The sequence below is a fragment of the Salmo trutta genome, chromosome 14 (genome assembly GCF_901001165.1).
Source record: "Salmo trutta chromosome 14, fSalTru1.1, whole genome shotgun sequence".
NCBI lineage: Eukaryota > Metazoa > Chordata > Actinopteri > Salmoniformes > Salmonidae > Salmo > Salmo trutta.
In genome coordinates this window covers 60,269,598-60,290,456 of record NC_042970.1, presented here as the reverse complement: position 1 = coordinate 60,290,456, position 20,859 = coordinate 60,269,598, and the positions used below count along the sequence as shown (strand labels likewise).

Below are 20,859 nucleotides of genomic sequence, written 5' to 3'. Positions count from 1 at the left end.
AAGGAGTGAGGCTTTCTAAGAGGCGCGCCAGGGGGGCGGGCTAATGTACCTTTCTGGAATGCTGTGTCCAGGCAGTGCGCTCATTGTCACACAAATGCTGGAATTTTAGTGGTGTCATCGCTGTTTGTAAAAAGCACCACAGAAAGAGCCTCTGGTGCACCTACCTGCTTCCCAGGAAAGGAAACCGAATCCACTGTTGGCAGACAGAGAAGTGACTCCTCGGTTATTTTCACTGCGGTCATCTGGATAGCATGAAAATAACATAAAACCATTAACAGGTATTCACATGTTTATTGTTAAGTGTACGATTTGTCAAGTCTTTACATTGACTGGTTATCTGAATGAAGTTCTTTCCCTGGGATAGGCCGATAACAACCACGCTAAATAATTCCTTCTCTAGTAAGCCAAGGAAAGGGGGATACCTAGTCAGTTATACGACTGAATGCATTCAACTGAAATGTGTCTTCCGCATTTAACCCAACCCCTCTGAATCCGAGAGGTGCGGGGGGCTGCCATAATCCACGTCTTCGGCGCACGGGGAACAGTGGGTTAACTGCCTTGCTTAGGGGTAGAACGACAGATTTTTACCTTGTTAACCTTTTGGTTAAAAAGATTGACTCATAACTAGGGTTGCAAAGGGTCAGACACTTTCTGGTAAATTTCTGGAATTTGGGGAATTTTGCTTCAATTCATCAAATTTAGCTTATAACGGTGAACCTTATGGCATATTTTGGTTAAACTATCCCCAATTCAATGGAATTGCAACCCTCTGCATGTACAGTGCATTCTTCCATCACATGTGCAGTGCACTCTTCCATCACATGTACAGCTGATTCTCAAGATCTTGCATACTAATGAGATGCTATTGAGCCCACACTACTATACTGTCTGAGCCAAGGACTACATGCTTTCTGGTAAGTTTTGAATGGGTGGGGTGAATCTATTTTATGACATACATGATTTTTTTGTTAACTAGTAAATAGTAGCCTACAAAGTGTGTTTTTAAATTTCTAACTTGTTAAAATTTCTGCTAGTTGGTAGCAAAAACTGTGGGTTTTAGCTTGCTTGAACCTGAGTGTTAATTCACCTGTTTCCATACATGTTCCATTTTAAAACATTTATCTTACAAAGGAATTGTTTAATCTAAGTGCTTAACTATTTATCTGTACATGGAATTGTAATTTTATTTTTTACTCTTTTTCTAATCTTTACAGGAAAATGCCACAGGCACTATCTGATGTATGGAGACATTTCACTGCAGATAATGTAGAAGGAAAAGCTGTGTACATTTGCAAATACTGTGCCAAATCATATGTGAAGAATGCAACAAAGATGCAGAATCATCTGGCCAAGTGCATAAAGTTCCCTCAGCACTCAAAACAATCAGACATCTTATCGATAGCAACAGCTCATGGTCCTCCTGGAATCAGAAGTTGTTTTTGACTCATTAGAGGAACGTAGTCAGAAATGCTGATGAATATCTTGCTCGAGCTGTGTATGCAACTGGTTCACCTCTGATGCTCACAGGCAATGTGTATTGGAAGAGATTTCTGAATGTTCTTCACCCAGCATACACCTCTCTAACCAGACATGCTTTATCTACTCATTTGCTGGATGCAAAGTTCAAGTGAAGGCCAAGCAAATCATTGAGAAAGGAGACTGTATTGCAATAATCTGATGGGTGGTCGATTGTTCATGGGCAAGGAATAATTAACTACATCTCCACCCCTCAACCAGTATTCTACAAGAGCACAGACACAAGGGACAACAGACACACCGGTCTCTACTTTGCAGATGAGCTGAGGGCAGTCATCAATGACCTTGGACCACAGAAGGTATTTGCACTGGTGACAGACAATGCTGCGAACATGAAGGCTGCTTGTTCTAAAGTGGAGGAGTCCTACCCTCACATCACACCCATTGGCTGTGCTGCTCATGCTTTGAATCTGCTCCTAACGGACATCAGACCACTGAAAACAATGGATACACTCTACAAGAGAGCCATGGAAATGGGTAGGTATGTGAAGGGTCAAGTTACAGCAGTAATCTACCTCACCAAGCAAAGTGAGACGAATAAGAGCACCACATTGAAGTTGCCCAGCAACACCCGTTGGGGTGGTGTTGTCGTCATATTTGACAGACTCCTGGAGGGGAAGGAGTCTCTCCAAGAAATGGCCATATCATAGTCTGCCGATTATGGACAGCCCCATCAATAGGATCCTCCTGGAGGATGTATTTTGTGAGTGGTAAGCAGCCTGAAACTCCTAAACCGTGTAGCAGTAGCCATTGCACGGATTGAGGGAGACAATGCCATCCTGTCTGATGTTCAGACTCTGCTTGCAGATGTAAGAGAAGAAATCCATACTGCTCTGCCCACTTCAGTTGCTCCAAGCAGAAGAAACTACAGTTCTGAAATGCATCAAAAAGCGTGAAGACTTCTGCCTGAAGCCCATACATGCCGCAGCATACATGTTGGACCCCAAGTAGTCTGGCAAGAGCATCCTGTTTAGTGCAGAGATCAACATGGCCTATGGTGTCATCACTACTGTGTCTCGCCACCTTGGCCTGGATGAGGGCAAGGTTCTTGGCAGTCTGGTGAAGTACACTTCCAAGCAAGGGCTTTGGGATGGAGATGCAATATGGCAGTCGTGCCAACATATCTCATCAGCCACCTGGTGGAAGGGACTTTATGGATCTGAGGCGGTTTCCCCTGTTGCCTCCATCATCCTCCAAATCCCACCAACTTCATCCACCTCAGAGCGCAACGGGTCCTTGTTTAGGAACACACACACCAAAGCACGCAACAGGCTGACCAACAAGGGTTGAAAAATCGGTTGCCATCCGGGCAAATTTGAGGCTTTTTGAGCCTGACAATGAGCCAACCTCAACTAGGTTGGAAAGTGACCATGAAGATGATGCCTCAGTGTCATATGTTCAAGAGGTGGACATTGAGGAGTTCCAGGGAGAAGACATGGAAGACAACCAAAGCTTTTGTTTCTAGACTATAATTTCACAGATGTATGTGGAAAATGTTTTTGGGAGATGCGATGGATCATTTAATATTCCCTTTTGTTGTTCAGTGAAATCATCCCATGTGAAGAGTCAACTCATTTAATTAAAGTTCAATTTGTAACTAAATAGCTTTTTTTATTTCTATTGGAAGGATTTAATCATTTGTAGTTGTCTACTTATGATAAGGTAAAAGGTTTATGTTTCTGTCTCCATATGATATGGTAAAGATAGCCAATGCAAAAGGTATTTACATTAAAATGGTAGTAATATTAATTTGCATATTTCCGTTAATTCCCACAGAAAGTTTCCACCTCTGAATATTCCCCAAAATGTGCAACCCTACTCATAACCTCTTTTGTGAAGAGAACATGGCTCTCAGTGGACATCAAAGTATGGCTAACTTTCTACAGCGCCTTTCATATTAAATTACCCATGGTCAGCTTAGTTCACACAGAATAGTCCCCTTGGAATGAATCATAAACAGACTTTTCTTGAAAAGTAACTAATGCATTTCATTTCTCAAACAACACATCAGTCAATGGCCTTGACTCGTAAGGGTGAAGCAAGGAAAGGAACGATCCATTGGTGTCCTGTAAATGTGTTTACGATTGACAGTATGCATCCACTCCGGGCCCTGTTCCATTTAGATTACATTTGATCCGTAGCAGAGTCACCTTGCAACCCTGTGGCACGTATGGCAGCGTTTATAGCTAGTGCCCGCAAGGAACCAGCAATGGTCGATACAGATCATCTTTGGCGCTGCATGAACACAAGTGTTGCGTACACTTACTAGCAGCCAATGGCGGCTCACTTGGATGGAAACATAAATAATCTAGTCAAGTTTATCCACTTCAGCAGGTAATAAAGCTCAGTGGTTCTGGTATACTTATGCAAGTTTCCAGTCCCTAATTAACGTAAGTCGTAAAGCTAATTGCATCACAGCTCATTGCGTCTGACTCCCAGTGTCAATGTTGCATTTGCATATCTCCCTAGTAGCTAAAGGAGGAAACTAATTGATACGATAATACCAAAATAAAGACCAGAAAAAGATAACCCTAAGTGCAGCAGATGATACAGCCCACATGCAACTCCAGTGGAACTCTAGCTTGTGGAAAGTCTCTGTGCCCACGAACCAGACAAGTCGGTAGCTATGTCTGTGATCTGTGAGAGAAACCAATCAAGAGGTTCATAACGAATGCCCAGATACAAGTGGCAACAGCTGCTCTTATAGTCAGATGCTATCCAATACCGGTCCCAGTTTTCTGTCATTCTGCATGGTTGGACAGCTTATCGATTGGGACCGCGAAGTCCGATGCCATTGTGGCATGCCTGCATTACGTCCTCAACCATGTTGATCATCAAAATTGACCACGTTTGAGGTTTGCGCTGGGGCAGTTGACTGGGTTCATTTGATCAACGCTTCCCTCAGGGCCAAGGCAAGAGAGAAGAGAATGTTGGTGAAATTACATAATTGGAGTTTCCCCTACAGACATTTGTGCTCTAGCTGACATGAGGTAAGGGAAGGTATCTGCTTTCAAGCTCGGGAGGAATTGGTAAATGAATTCCCTCACGTCCTTGCAGGGCAACAGTTTCCGACTTTTGTGAAGCATCACTGTCAAAATGAGCACAGGTAATAAGCTGATATGCAACCCTTGTGTGGTTTTGATATTGTTCAACAAGACTATATTCCTTCTCAAAAATGTCCTTGAGTTCAGAGGTCAACAGATGTACAGTATATAGATATTCTGTTTCAAATGATTGTTTTACTGAAAGTCATGAGGGTCAAGCCATATTAGTTCCCATAGGAGTTCTTGAAGTAGTCCCTTTTCAGATACATTTGTTTGAATCTGAGTCTCACTTTTCCACACTGGACAATAGATTTTCAGAACTTTGATTCTGAAATCCCCAAGAGGTGGAAACGAATAAAAAGCAGCGCCAAAGTCAATCGACCTGACAAAGCTTCCTCAGTAGTTTAGATACACTTCTCTTGCCCTCAATGACCTTCAGTATGTTCCCGTTAGTCGAGCCTCTGCACTAGGTGGATGTTGATTTTTTTATGAGGTAATTCCTCAGCGCTCTAGCCCTCTGTCGTGTTTTGTGCGAGACAAACCCTGGCAGTGAAAGGGAAGTGAGTCCACAGCTGGAGTGAGTCCCATGCCGTTGTTTCATTCATTCAGACCTGACACTGTCAATACCTCTTTCTCTCATAGACACACACACACACACACACACACACACACCCTGTTTACTGAGGTCAACCTCAGTTCAGGAAATAAATGAGTACAGTGTGAGAATGTGAGTAGGCTATATGTCACACTGAGTATAAGGGTACTTTCAGTACAAGGGGTCGGCAGGTAGCCTAGTGGTTAGAGCATTGGGCCAGTAAACGAAAGGTCGCCGACAAGGTTAAAAATCTCTGTGCCCTTGAGCAAGGCACTTAACCCGAATTTTCTCCAATGGTGCCGTACTACTATAACTGACCCTGTAAAACAACACTTCACTGCACCTATCCAGTGTATGTGACAAAACATATCTATAGTACCAGTCAAAAGTTGACACCTACTCCTTATTTTTTTTACTTTCTACATTCATCAAATACGATATAACACACATGGAATCATGTAGTAACCAAAAAATTGTTAAACAAATTTTAGATTCTTCAAAGTAAACACCCTTTGCCTTGATGACAGTTTTGCACACTGTTGGCAATCTCTCAACCAGCTTCACCTGGAATGTTTTTCCAACAGTCTTGAGGGACTTCCCACATATGCTGAGCACTTGTTGGCTGCAACTGATCCCAAACCAACTCCATTGGGTTGACGTCGGGTGATTTGTGGAGGCCAGGTCATCTGATGCAGCACTCCATCACTCTCCTTTTTGGTAAAATAGCCCTTACACAGCCTATTGGGTCAGTGTCCTGTTGAAAAACAAATGATAGTCCCACTAAGTGCAAAATAGATAGGATGGCATATCATTTCACAATGCTGTGGCCCATATCCACAAAGTGTGTCAGATTAGGAGTGCTGATATAGGATCAGTTTTGCCTTCTAGAACATAATGGATAAGATTATAAGAGTCAACCGGTTTAGACCTTAATGTGAAATGCTTACTTACAAGCCCTTAACCAACAATGCAGTTCAAGAAATGCAGTTAAGAAAATATTTACTAAATACAATAAAATGGCAATAATGAGGCTATATACAGGGGGTACTGGTACCGAGACTAACCTGTGCCCCTGCACATTGGCGAGTTAATTTGTACATTTAGGTAGGGGTAAAGTGACTATGTAACGATAATAAACAGGGTGTCAGTCAATATAAATCGTCCGGGTGACCATTTTGATTAATTGTTCAGCAGTCTTATGGCTTGGGGGTAGAAGCTGTTAATGAGCCTTTTGGACCTACACTTGGTGCTCTGGTACCACTTGCCGTGCGGTAGCAGAGGGAACAGTCTATGACTTGGGTGACTGGAGTGTTTGACAATTTTTGTTGGGCCTTCCTCTGAGACCGCCTCGTGTGTGTATATAGGTCCTGGATAGAACCTTTATTTAACTAGGCTGGAATTTAACTGGTTGGCAGGAAGCTTTGCCCCAGTGATGTACTGGGCCATATGCACTACCCTCTGTAGCGCCTTACGGTCAAATGCCAAACAGTTGCCATACCAGGCGGTGATGCAACCAGTCAGAATGCTCTCGATGGTGCAGCTGTCGAACGTTTTGAGGATTTGGGGACCCATGCCAAATCTTTTCAGTCTCATGAGGGAGTAATAGGTTTTGTCGTGCCCTCGTCACGACTGTCTTGGTGTGCTTGGACCATGTTAGTTTGTTGATGTGGACACCAAGGAACTTAACTCTCGACCCGCTCCACTACAGCCCCGTCGATGTTAATGGGGGCCTGATCGGCCCTCCTTTTTTTTTGTAGTCCATTCCTACTCTTAGATGCTTTATGAATACAGGCTCAGGAATGAAGGTAGTAGGACCTGAGTGCTTCATTTTGCCTTTAGTGATCAAACCAGATCGTAGAGTGGCAGACGAGGAAGGAGAATTCAGAAAACGTGTGTTACACAACACGATGGTCCGTTGCTAGGGCTTAGCGAGCCATGCGAGCGTGAATGAGCGAGCAAGTTGAGCAGAAATAAGTGGCGAACGGCTAAAAGCAAGGGCAAACACCAAAAATGCCCCTAACCCCCATTCAGAAGGTAGGCAACATGAACTATCTGGATGGAAAAAATAGGTTAAAACAACAGTGGGCAATGGTGCTGTGTAATGGGCTGATTTGAAAAACCATCCATCAAACATCTGTGATTTTAATTAGACTAAGTAAAGGTGTTATAATAATACTATAATGAAATGAGAGGAAGTGTGGTCTGTGAAACCTCAACGTTCTAGTTGGTTATTATAATACCAGTATACGGTATAATGCTATCATTATGATATTGTTGATTATAATACTTTGCCAAAGTGTTAAGCGTTTCCCAACTTCACCTATTTTGTTGACTATATCAGTCTGTTTTGTATAATGATATGCTTTCCATTTTTATTGGAGGGAGATGCCACTGTCCCTCATCTATCCCTCTGTTTCTCATAGTTTTGTCTCGGTTGATTGTAAATGGTAGCCCATATATGGAGGTGACTTGTAGTGTGTTGATATTGCTCACAAAGTAGACCACAACTGCACAAGGCTCCTGCCAAAGGATGGAGAAGAAAAACATAATGACAGCGCTCCATCTCTATATGCTGCTGTCACTTGTTAGTTGTGCAGCCCCACCTGTTTTTACGTTTTCAGGGAATTACCTATAATATGCAATTCATCACTCCCCTTCTGAAGGAGACAACACTCCACAAATCTGATTTTACGACCCTCCAGTCGGCAGTCGCTAAATGATCTGTGAGCTCTGCCCACCACCATCCTTTTCCCATCTGCCGTAACGAACTGCGTCGAGGCTAACGACTTCTGCGTTTGTCCCAAGGTCACGGCTTTTTTTCTCCTCCAGATATATTACATTTAGTTAGTGTTTACAATGGCGGGTCGTCTTGTTTATTCTACCATTACCATAATTGACCTCCTTGTGTCCCCAAGTACGACAGTGCTGGCCTATATTTTCGGCAAGGTTTTCTTGGGACAAACACTCACGCCGTCACCAGTGATAAATTACTCAAGTGACTGAGTCCTGGGATGTATTCACTAGGAAAATAAAGCTAATGGGCCGTAACGGGGAGGGACCCAACTGAACTTTAAGGTTGTAAAATGTTTTCCGTAGAAAATTGTTTTGATATGGTGTGCACTAATGAATGCACCCCAGCATTGGCAGCCTGAGTACAGGAATGTCTAGGTGAATACGTGTTTTATTGTACAGCTGTTTGCATCACATCTTTTTTTTAAAAACATTTTCACTTGGACATCTGTGTCCTTAGAGTTGTTAGCGTGATTAGCTGCATTTCTTGTTAACTAACGTCTGTTCTAGAGTGTAGCTCTGGGCTTCTAGTGTTGAAATGATATGAAGACTGTCTGGCTCTCTGTTAGACTTAATTGCAATCAGGAGCTGATTTAGTTTGCCCGACTTCAACCAAACTACAACTAAAATGAAAGGTGAATGGCAGTGCTACGAAAGTGCTCGAACTACAGCGGATGAATGTGAATTCAGCGTGGTGCAAGAAGTATGGTCATGACAAATATCTGCGCTAAATGTACTTTACCAATTGTTACAGGTTTAATCCCTGACACTCCTTCCCTGTTACATTATCATGAAGCCATTGGCATAGCAGTGTGTACTTAATCGTATTACTATTTCCTATTTTATTGTGCAGTGTATCAGTATACTACGATCCCACTGCTTATGTATACAGTACAGTGACATTCAATCAAGCTGAAAATGGCTTCCCGTTACAGTGGCATCAGTCCATCATAATGTCAAGACCAGAAGCACATAATCTGAATTCATCTGTAACAGGAGCTGTGTGTTGAGGTTTGTGCTCAGTAGCAATGTCTTTATGAGGGGGGAAAAAATCTAGAAACTCCATGTTTGTTATTGGGAAGATGGCGGTGGGAAGAAATTGTGACTTTTGGAAACAAATGAATGTTTCGTATACACACTGCATAGTACTGTATTTGACCTAAATACTACGGTGTATACATGTCTATGAACTACTATCAATGTGTCACTAACGAACACATGGGTCACTAATTCCTGTGGTTGCAAAAAAAGTTATTTGTCCGATAATGTCAAGGAGGTTAATGCATCACACATGGGCTGCCTCAGAAGTAGACGGTGACACCTCAATTCTTGCTACGCATGCGGTGGGTACAGCCGCCAGGGTTTCAAAGTAAACAGTCAGATCACATATCCAGGTTAGAAGTCCGACGTCAACAAATTGAGATCCAGTAACTATTTTTTTGGCCCACAACCCAATATTGATATCAGGCAATTATTGCGACCTCACCCTGTGAAAAATGTGTTAGAATCAACAGCCAGTGACAGTCTTAAAACTCAGTCTGAAATACTCTAAAATGAAAAAGTCAATCTGAAGTATGGTTTGAAGTGAATTGAAATGCATCGGAGGTATTGGGAATTTCAGGAAAACATCAGGGAAGATCATCACGCAATAATTGTGTATGATCTGTGTAGAAAATAACATTACTTTTCAATTTGATACATCCAATTGGCGACAGATTTTCATGCGAATACTCGAAAATCCGCATAGAAACAATGTGCATTTTCCCACCAGAGACGTTTCCATCAAATGGACTTGTTGCGTATTAAAGGTTGTCAATGATGTAGTTGAATAACTTCTGCGGTAAAAGTCCAATGTACCAAATAAAAAAGACAAGTTAAATGGGTTTCCAATGCATTTTAAACTCTTTATTGTTTTGTCGCTAAAATGTTGCGTTATAAACTATAGCGAATGTGCCCACTCTGGTTTTATTATTGACAAAAGAGCAAGATTATTTTTATTTCTCAAACGGAAGCCAAGCATCGATCATCCTGACACCAGAAAAAGACCCTCGATATTTATTGGAAAGGAGCATGAAGCTCATCACTGTGCATTTTCACCACCCTGTGAGGTATATCAGAACTTATTTCATCAGTAGCCTAATAAACTGCATGCTTTCCCGAGTTGTAGTGGGAGGACCATACAGCATATCATCACGTGACTTCGATATGACGGTAATAATAATCAATATTTGCACATAATAGCGTTGCCACTGCATTTCTCGCATAATTAATTTTACAGGAATGAAAAGATCCCACCTTGTCTAATTGATTTGTTTTGTTGACATTTGCAAAGTTTAGACTAACATTTGCTGTTTCCATCAGGCCTGTCATGATTTTTATCTGACATGTACTTTACTGGATGGAAACCTGATTTATGTAGCAGATATACTATCCTAGCTGTTTTAGCTTTCTGACTGTGTAGAAGAGACGTGCATGTTGCTGGTGGAAAGCTGGTCTAGTCATAATGCAGCAGCCTCTGGCATACATCTTTGATGTTGGCATAGGTTTAAATCTGGCCTACTCCCCTTTGACACAACCTCTCTATTGTTCCACACTTTGATCCTCTATCTGTTCAATAAAATATTTTTTTTAAACCGACACGTTGTTCTCCACCCATGTCACATTCTTACAGCACACTTCTGTGGAGGGCTACCAGGAGCCCCCGGCCCCGCCGGCTAAGTCGGGGAGTCGGCACAGCCTGCCGAGATGTCGGAACTCTGTGGCGTCCACGACAGAGGAGCAGCCACACATCGGGAACTACCGGCTGCTCAAGACCATTGGCAAGGGGAACTTTGCCAAAGTCAAGCTGGCCCGGCATATACTGACAGGACGAGAGGTAAGTTTCCTCCATTATGAATTTGTTGCTGTCTTTTACTGAACTGTATCTTTGAAATGTTTTATTTATTTTACCTTTATTTAACTTGGCAAGTCAGTTAAGAACACATTCTTATTTTCAATGACGGCCTAGGAACAGTGGGTTAACTGCCTTGTTCAGGGGCAGAACGACAGATTTTTACCTTGTCAGCTCAGGGATTCGATCTGCAAACCTTTCGGTTACAAGTCCAACGCTCTAACCACTAGGCTACCTGCCTCCCCAATCCAATGTATGTATGTGATTTGTATAGAAACATAAGTCAACTTCGAAATTATTATGTTTCAGTCAAATATTCTGTTTTATAATTATTTGTAATTATGTTCTGGCCCCCTGACCATCTGCTTAAGAAACAGTTGGCCCTCAGCTGAATCTAATTGATGATCCCTGTTCTAAGAGGTCATGTTGAGTTTATTTCTTTATTTAAAATGCCTAAACAGGAAATAACCCAGTTTTCCTTATTTCAAATTGGTCTCACGCGCATGGTATGTTAAGTTTGACCTTGTTGAAAATGGCATGTGTCTTGTTTGGTACACACACATAAATATTTAGACATTGGATTCATGCCAATAGCTTGGCGATTACATATAAAGACTCAAAAGAGATGTGGAGTTCCTAAAGTTTACATTGTTTGCATGTCCAAATTTCTCTGGATTTTTGGTTTCTGGGCTCAACAAGACTGAGTGAAGAGGGAATTTTGTGAACTACAGAACCAAAGTCCTGTCCCATATCTCTATGAAAGCAGATGTATGTATTTTTTTCTGACCTTAAAGGTAGTTCAATGTCCCATGCCTTTGGTATTGTAGATCCAGTCTATGCCCTCTAACCCAAAGGAATTTAAAAAGATGAGCACCAAATAAGATCAGAAATGATATGGTGCTTATCTTTTCATTTTGGATTGCCACAACAGGTGGGATGTGGATTTATCAACATCGGACCACTTTTAGTCTGAAAACATCTGACACTTTGGTTTTGGAGTGAACTGTCCCTTTAAAGTGGAATTGACAGCGTTTAAACAACGTTTCAGATATGAAACAAACAATCATATCAGTCAAAAATATACAATTCCCAGTTTATGCTACAAAACCTACTTTATATATATAATAGGTTTTAAAAGTAGGTTCTATTTGACTCTACATTCCATGATGTACACTAAGGCATTGTTGGCAGAAAAGATGGATGCAGTTTATGCATGATTAATATAATTCACCAATACATTTCTTGGTAGTGTCAAAAATATTGTTATCAGGTTGTAAATCACAGCTGGCCTGGTACATTGTTTGCTGCCTCCATTCGGGATGCACTTTTTCAGTTTCCATTACTCAATATTTTGGACAGAAATTGACAAATTTAACTATGTCTGGGAATGACAATACTCTCTAGCCTATTATCCACATTATGACTGACTTGTGATCATTGCCCTTGCTAGATTGTATCTATTTATGTAGCAAGCTAAAAACACAGAGCCTAACGTTAGCAAGCTAGCTGCTAGGAGGATGTCATGTCTTTGGAGTGAGTGACTGACTTTTTCCCTGCATTGTTTTTCGGTGGCTACACGGCTAGACATGCAGGTGTCATTTGGTTACTGTAACGTTCGCTAGCAATAACCTCAATTCCTTTTATCCAGGTAGCATGTCTCTTGCGTTCGCAAATTCACTCTGGCTATCTACTCTGATTTCAGAGCACTCTCCTCTGACTGATGAATTTACGAACGCGCAACACCGGCTAAATATGGTCTGTGTCAGTAAACAGGCCAAAAAAGTTATAGTCACGGACGCTCTAGATAGCAACATGTAAATAGCCAAGCTAATCATGGTCAGAGTGAGGTGTTCTCTCATTTGTCTGTAAGTCGCAAGCTAGCCAACTTTAGCTTGGGTGCAGGCAAGCTACACAAGGACGAGTAGGCTACAATTCCCATCGTTTATCGGTGCAATTTTGAAGGCCAACTAGCTGAAAAAGTTTGAGAGGGTGTATCAAATGTTCCTTTGTTAGATTTTAGCTCATCTTACTCTGGCTAGCATTAGTTGTTGATGTGCGTAACTGAGGGAGAGAGAGCCTACCTTTTTTCATGGTTGTTTGATCAACAGGACTGTAAAGTTAACAAATGTAAGAAGACTCCTGTTGTATTTATATATTTGCCGAAATCCATTCCGGTGTGTTCTAATGATCTAAAAATATACTTCCGACTAAAGTCGCAACTCCTTTTAAACACACATCCAGTTCAAAGTGAATGATGGCAGGCCTGTGTGGCAAATAGCTTGTTTGCATAAAGGCCTACTGTAGTTACAATTGACATTTTAGTCATTCAGCATACGCTCTTACAGTATTGAGTAGGGCTGTTACGGTGACTTATTCAACACACACCGGTAGTCATGATGGCAGTCAAATTCCATGTGACTGTTTAGTCACGTTAATTAGGCTTCTCCAAGCTCTGCTGCTGGTGGTCATTAGTAGTGGTCATTAGTAGCCTACCAAACTTGCTAACTTCCTGGTACTCAGCACTCTATTGTCCCTCTAATCACTTTGACATCAATGCAAAAGTAATCAAAAATCGAATCAAACACTTCATGAGAGCCAATGAGCTCATGTTGCACAACATTTCTATAGGCTATGCAATTGCTTGAGAAAACAGTCCTCTTAAAAAGAGGATCCGATCAGCTTTTTATAGGCTAGGCCTACTATATTTATTTCTCAACATTCCTAATATTAAGCACATTGCTTCTCTTTACAACAGGAGTATAGACTACCTGGTTGGCATGAAAATGAACTGTGGAAAAAGCGTCCTCTATTCGCTATTTAAGCGCATAGATGACGTGTATTTTTTTCCCCCTGCCCGTGTGCATGATAGTTTTGATTTAGAATAGACCACCAACTTCATACATATATTATTTAGTATATGTAAAGACAAGATTAAATCAAGAATAGTCTGATGGGTGACAATATTAGCCCATCACTTGTGAATGATGCCCAACTTAAGGCAAGAAACAGCCATGGCTTTTTTTTGTGACTTTTTCAAATCGTAATCGCACACCTCATGTAGCCTAGCCCATAGGTCTATATGTTTTAAGGTGGCCAAATAACTTACTGAAATGAAACGCATTAATCCGCTTTACACCGGGTGTAGTCTCTAACTGGGATACATATGCAGCACATGAGTTTTGGGGAAGAATTTTCACCATAAAAATGCACCTTTTTTTTATTTTAAAAGCATTACATGCATAATCACATTTCTGTTTTTTGATGCTAGTGGTTGTATTAATTTGGGATCTATCGCATCCCAGAACTGTCCCAGACTATGTTTGGAAGATTTCTTTCTAGAATAGAATAGGTCAACTTTTGTACTATGGGGGATAGTAGATTGAAATTGGCTAGAGCTTTTGCTGTGCGTTAGGCCTACTCATCTTGTTGGCTGATGAAAAGAAAATTACAGCTCTTCCTATCTTCTATATGTTCCTCGGAATTGGATAAGGACGATCGCAGTTGCGTCCCCAATGTGTCGGTCTTCATTTGTAGCCTGTGAGAGAGACCCGATCATGTGACTGAGAGCCAGGTGAGTGAGAGGTGCTTCGGCATGCAGCCAGGAGAAGGGAATTATAATTACATTCAGCCCAAGGGCACAACGGCTACTGGCCACAAAAGACCTGGATTTGTTGGGGGGGCATTAAGGTCACAGAAAGGGGATGCGGCTGGGATATTTGGGGCATTATCAAGTGCTTGTCAAATTGTGACAGAGACTGATGAAGTGTGTACAGCCTGCGCAAAACAACAATGCAGAGCTCATGCCTTTCATGTGACTTTTTTGAAATCATCATCAGTCGCATCATGCAGCCTTAAAAATCAACACACAGCCCAACATTTGTATCACAACTAAAGTTGCATAACTCTGAATTAAGCATATAGGAGTACCTGTTTCTTTGTTAACCGCTCAACACAGAATAGACACGTGAGCACTCAAGTCATTTGGAGAAAACATCCTTTCTATTTTATTCAGCTATGTTCAATTGTATTCTTCATACTATAAAATAATGCCACGGTATTCTAAGCAAATCTTGTCTGCTAAATAAGCTAGTGTAGCCCACAGCCATATGGCATAGCAAGATCAGGGCATAAGGACAACTCAGAGTATGCTATTCTGTTCTTGCTCTTCATATCATGTTTCTTTAGACCTGTTTTTAAATACGATTTCTGGATTTATTGTGATGGTGTTGGCTATATTAAATTCATTTATTAGACTTTTTAAAAAATGTAGGTGTTCCAAAAGTCTGCATCAGTGGCTTGTAGGCTATCCTAAATGTGTTTATGTTAATTAACGGTCAATTAACGTGAGACCGGCAATTAGTTGCTTGACAGTCACCAGCTCACAAAATGTCATGACCGCCACAGCCCTAGTAGTGAGTACATACATTTTCATATTTTTTTGTTATTGTACTTGTCCCCGATGGGAATAAAACCCACAACCCTGTCGTTGCAAGCGCCATGCTCTACCAACTGGCTATGGTGCACTGTTCTGCATCGACTCCGGTCCTGGATGAGACGGATGTTTATTAATTGTCCAAACGCACTGCCGCTTTCTCACTCTATATTGCTATAGATTTTTTTTTTTAAATGCCTTAGTATATGTAATTCCCAAACATTCTAAGAATGTATGAAAACGTGAAAATTCCCATATCTAAGTGGTCGCTTGTCAGAACCTAAAACAAATAAAAAGTGTCTTCTTGGGGGTGTATGTGAACGGATTTGAATACAATTTGATGTTGCTAAAATGCTGTCAGACACTTTAAGACAAATCAAGAGTTAACAAGAGATGGCTGCACTGGTTGCCCTCACCACCCATTGACCTCAACCACTCAACAATTCTCTTTCAGTGTTGGCCAAGACCTCAGCGCAGTTTAAAAAGTCTACTTTTGAAATGGAAATAACTTTGGCTGAGTACTCTTGACCCAGCATGAGCCACAGTATAGGTTAAATTATTGATGCAATGTACGTCAGTACTCGCACCAGAGTGTTGAGTGAGAGAGGTTGTTACGTGTGAAATCAAACATTCCGGTATGCCTACTCCAAGATTGGCTGATAGGATGCGAATGCTTATGGTGTCGGGAGCCTGCTGTTTCTACCCAGTAATGGTGACCAACTACATATCCATATTTCAGAAGAGGAGAGGCTGTTTTTTGCAAGGGAGGCATATTCTGCGGTGCCTTTGATTCGCATTGTGCTAGTGTCATCTACCTCAAAAATGATTGGGTGTTGATTATAGTGATTATGGTTAATTGTAGTCTCGGGGACTGATGCAACCTTTCTCAGTGACGCTTTAAAATGATCTATGGCACACTGGGTTGTAAGAGAAGAATTTCATATGCGTCTTTTTTAAAGGCACAATCTGTAACTTTCACCTCAAGTGCAGCTGCAGCCCTTCTGACCAGTTTATAATCTGTGGGGGTGGATCTGGACAAATGGATCTGCCGGTGAGTTATTGTGTGTCTTTTAAATGACGCTCTTGCTGACGAGTTTGTACACCAACACAGGCCCAAATAAATCGACTTATTCCTCCTCTAAATTCCACTTTGAAGCAGATCATTTTTTTGCACCAAGAGGACAAAACGGCAGCACTGCACCAGCTCAGATTTGAACCAACAGCCCTCTGATCCATTGTCCTAAAAGCAGCCACAGTCAAGTTAAGGAGTGTCGCTTTAACTGTCGGACCATAACTTGTCTCTTTGAATGGTTAATCTTAGAAATTACGGATCGGCACGAGAGCCTCTGGTCTAGACCTTGATAGATGAAATGGCCGCCTACTGCCTTTCACTATGAGAGTGTAGGCAGATCGGCATCACGTCCGAGGCTTCGTTTAAGATCCCTCACTCAGTGGCCAGGATCCATTTTTATTTACCAATATGAACAGAACCAGCAGAGCCTGTATCGACCTCAGCAGTCATCTCTAGACATTTCTAAGAGCAGTCTCTCCTGAAATTATGGTTGAGGAATGTCATTACAACCACCACCTCTGTGTGTGTGTGTGTGTGTGTGTGTGTGTGTGTGTGTCCAAATTACATTCTCAAACTGTCCTCCAGTCAAAACATAAATCAGTTTGTGCATTTGCAGCCTCCATAACAGTGACAGAGTTTTTCTATTTTGTTTCGCCAGCAGACAGCAAGAATTGGGCCTGAATAGATTTTCAATTTTGAGCTTGAGTTACCAACCCAAGGCTGTCGAAATCTGCACTCTGGTGACTTGATCCTTGAGGAAAGCACACCTCGTGTGGTGCTACCCATGATGCTAAATTACCATTTAAATCATAACTTTCTGTCTGTATCCTAAATGGCACCATATTCCCTATATAGTGCACTACTTTTGACCAGGACCCATAAGGCACTGGTCAAAGGTAGTGCACTATACATGGAAAAGGGTGCCATTTGTGACACAGCTCTCTCTCTCAGAAGCTCCTCAAACTCCGTTAAACCTAAGTTAGGATAGAGGATCAAAACCTTTCATTGTCAACACAAAATGGGTGATGTCACAAGGCTTTGGCCTGATGTGATTGGTGTGTAAAGTCTATTTCTTGTTTGTCTCCGCTCCGTAGGTTGCCGTGAAGATAATAGACAAAACGCAGTTGAACCCCACTAGTCTACAGAAGGTAAGGCCTCACATTCAAACAACTCTTTCTCTCTCTCTCCCTTTTTCTCTTCTCTTCCTCCCCTCTCTTGCTCTCTCTGTTTAACACAGTCTATGATGGGTGAGCACAGAGATCAGATGATGATATCAATACAACCTCCCTTTTGAGTTTTGTGTCAGACACCGGATGACATTGTGTATGAAAGACCAGAGCCACACAGGGGTCATGTTTGTAAACTTTTGCTAAGACCATTGGTTTAAACCATTGGTCTTAAATGGCTAGCTGCTAGCTTGTTTCATAGGCCAACCTGGCAAAATTAGCCATGGTGCTGGGGCTGACTAGCTGAGCAGATAATTATATCCGGTAACTAAGTCATCAGCCAATTAAAATTGTCGACGTAGTTGGACCTGATCCCAACACTTTTTCATTAAAGCATCCTTACCAGAAATCCACTGCACGTTCTGATAATCAAATTAACTACGTCACATGCAAATATGTGTCTTGACAATTAACTCAGTGAATGGTGCCTAGTTCCACTTATGCTGTAATTTTGGATCCCCATGGGGTGATTAATTTTTCTTTTGAAATGTAGAATAACATTCATTGAGGCGTTGTGTCGAGAGAAAAAAAATTCTGTCATCACCATGCAAAATTAAGATTGGGAATGAATTCCATCAGGAATCTTCAGCATGTTCACAAACACATTGCTAGGACCCAATAATCATATTGCATGGATGTGTATACCTAAATGTAGGCCTACATCATTTTATATGCATTGTTATAATTATCTCCTTCGTCACATACATGCATATTTGACTTGAGGACCAGCAGTGGTAATTCCTTAAAACCAAAAGAAAAACTTGCTCCATAAAGTGACTTGAACTCACAGCCATTGAACTTTGAGCCAACTGTCTTAGCTGACTATAGTCATAATGGTCAGGAGAAAATACAACCAGTTGACAAGATCTTCAACATCTTCGATCTTTTTATGAAGGATGTAGATACGAATATAAATGTATAATCCTCTTAAAAAAATAAATAAGAACAATCTCGTGAAAGCACAAAATTTGGTATATATGCGGAAACGTGCCTTACTGCCTTTTGAATTTTGTGTAACATCAGTACAGTAGCCTGGTCAAGGAAGCATCATTCAAATACACTGGGAGTTAAAAACATTAGGAATGCCTGCTTTCCATGACACGGACCAGGTGAAAGCTATGACCCCTTATTGCTGTCACATGTTAAATCCACTTCATTCAGTGTAGAGGAAGGGGAGAAGCTTGGTTAAAGAAGGATTTTTAAGCCTTGAGACGTTGATAGTGTATGTGTGCCAGTAACCACGTTTCCATTCAACCATTTCACGCGGCTGAATTACCGGTTTGAGTGTGTCAAGATCTGTAACGCTTCTGGGTTTTCCACTCTCAACAGTTTCCTGTGTGTATCAAGAATGGTACACCACCCAAAAGACATCCAGCCAACTTGGCACAACTGTGGGAAGCATTGGCGTTAACATGGGCCAGCATCCCTGTGGAACGCTTTTGACACCTTGTAGAGTCCATGCCCTGACAAATTGAGGCTGTCCTAAGGGCAAAAGAGGGTGCAACTCAATATTAGGAAGGTGTTCCTAATGTTTTGTACACTGTATTAGCACACTCCACTTACCAAGACCATTAGTAACAAACAAAAACCAAGCAGTTGTCATGCATGACTGTTAGTCGCTTTGAATAAAAGCATCTGATAAATGGCATATATTAGTTGGATAGTTTAACTATCCCTCTAGTGGCCAAGTTGACCTGTTTTAACAAATGCAATTGGATAGTGTCTCTACCGTTTAAGGTCTCTGATAGGTTATTTGTTTTTTAATTACTGGATGTAGTTATCTGCTCAGCTGGCCATCCCCAGAATCATGGCTAATTTTGCCAGGTTGGCATATGAAAAAAGTTGGCAGCTTACCATTTAAAACCAATGGTTTAAATCAATGGTTTTAGCAAAAGTTCACGAGTATGCCCCCCCAGGATTCGGCAAACCTTCCTCCGTTTGGCCTCCAAGCCATCCATAATGGCGACAATATGATAAGGATTCTAATTGGATAGTGATGTCACATGACTTTTGATGTCAACGTGCTGCCAATGGAAATTCAACATCTCAAACACAGTTGGCTAAAATATGTTGAACAGTGAATGCTTATTACCTTTGATGCAGCGCTTCCCTTGGTTCGGAGATGTGTTTGGGCCTATGGCTAGGCCTTGTGATGTTAAGAGCAACCTTGTTGTGTCTAGGTCTGATAGGAGGGGCTTAGCTGTAGATAATCTGGGTTTGGTGGAATAGGATTGAGTTGCACCTAGACACTGATCTAAAATCAGTTTAGCCATTTTCACCCCCTAATGGTTAAAGGTATAACTGGGGGATGGTAAGCTGGTCCTAGATCAGTTGTTAAGGGAAACTTCTACCTACAGCGGGGTTGGTTGACAGTGTCGAACTGCACCCTCACTAGATCCCTTCCAGCAGAAGTATTTTAAAATGTTGTCCTGTGTGTTGAAACGTAACGCATCTGCGACACCTGCAAGACCTTTCTCTTTCCAGTAACTTAGCTGTGACACAACAACAGACCTGAACCAAAATCTTCTGACAGTCCTCCATTTCAAACCGAGCTTGTTTGTGAGCTCAATCAGTGGTCTCTGGGGAAGTGTGCTCGGTTCACTGGAAATATGAGCCTGAACCGGGAGACAGAGAAGCATACCAGGTCTCCTCTTTTTACATTGAAATCCAAACACCAAAAATCCCCTAGGTACAACTTTAGCAGGCTATGTCATCTGGTGCGGCCTGGGGAATGAAATGTTGGTCATTACAATACCATTATTATAGGTTTATATGCAGAGGGCTCCTAGCAACGCACACAAAGAAACCCAAGAATTTCTGGGATTGCTGAGCTGTAATTTCATAAACTAGCGATTTAGCGAGTAAGTAATACATTTATCTAAAATGTACAATGATTTTGTTGGGGGAAAAAGACCAAGGGACATGTTATTATCTTAGTGTTTTGGATATGGGTTATAACCGTTTAATGGATGAAGAGAACTGTGGCATGACGATTGTATAAAATCAATATGTGGGTCTATTTTGTGCCTCAAAAATATGCTATGTGTAACTAGCTGGTCTTTGTGAGGTCAAGTCACCATTGCATTTTCAGCTTTTAAACTAATTTCTGCATATCTATATACTGTGGTATATTAAAGGTCCAATGCGTTTTCATCTTAATATCAAATCAAGAGTATTTTCTGATTCCATTAACAAATGCGGCAAAATGCACAAAATCAAGTGTTGTTTGGATTGTCTTGTGTCAGGTGAATTGTTGTGTCCTCAACTTTGGTCT

At 41.4% G+C, this 20,859-nt stretch overlaps 1 protein-coding gene across 6 annotated transcripts in view; it reads left to right on the top strand.

Annotated features, from left to right (window-relative positions):
• LOC115208508 (serine/threonine-protein kinase MARK1-like) overlaps positions 1 to 20,859 on the top strand; it is a 78,829-nt gene that overhangs the window by 9,061 nt on the left and 48,909 nt on the right. For all 6 annotated transcript variants that reach the window (XM_029776627.1, XM_029776629.1, XM_029776628.1 and 3 more), the window contains exons 2-3: positions 10,637 to 10,840; positions 17,454 to 17,507. In XM_029776627.1, the coding sequence (XP_029632487.1) occupies positions 10,637 to 10,840; positions 17,454 to 17,507 (258 nt within the window). The remainder of the gene's footprint in view (positions 1 to 10,636; positions 10,841 to 17,453; positions 17,508 to 20,859) is intronic.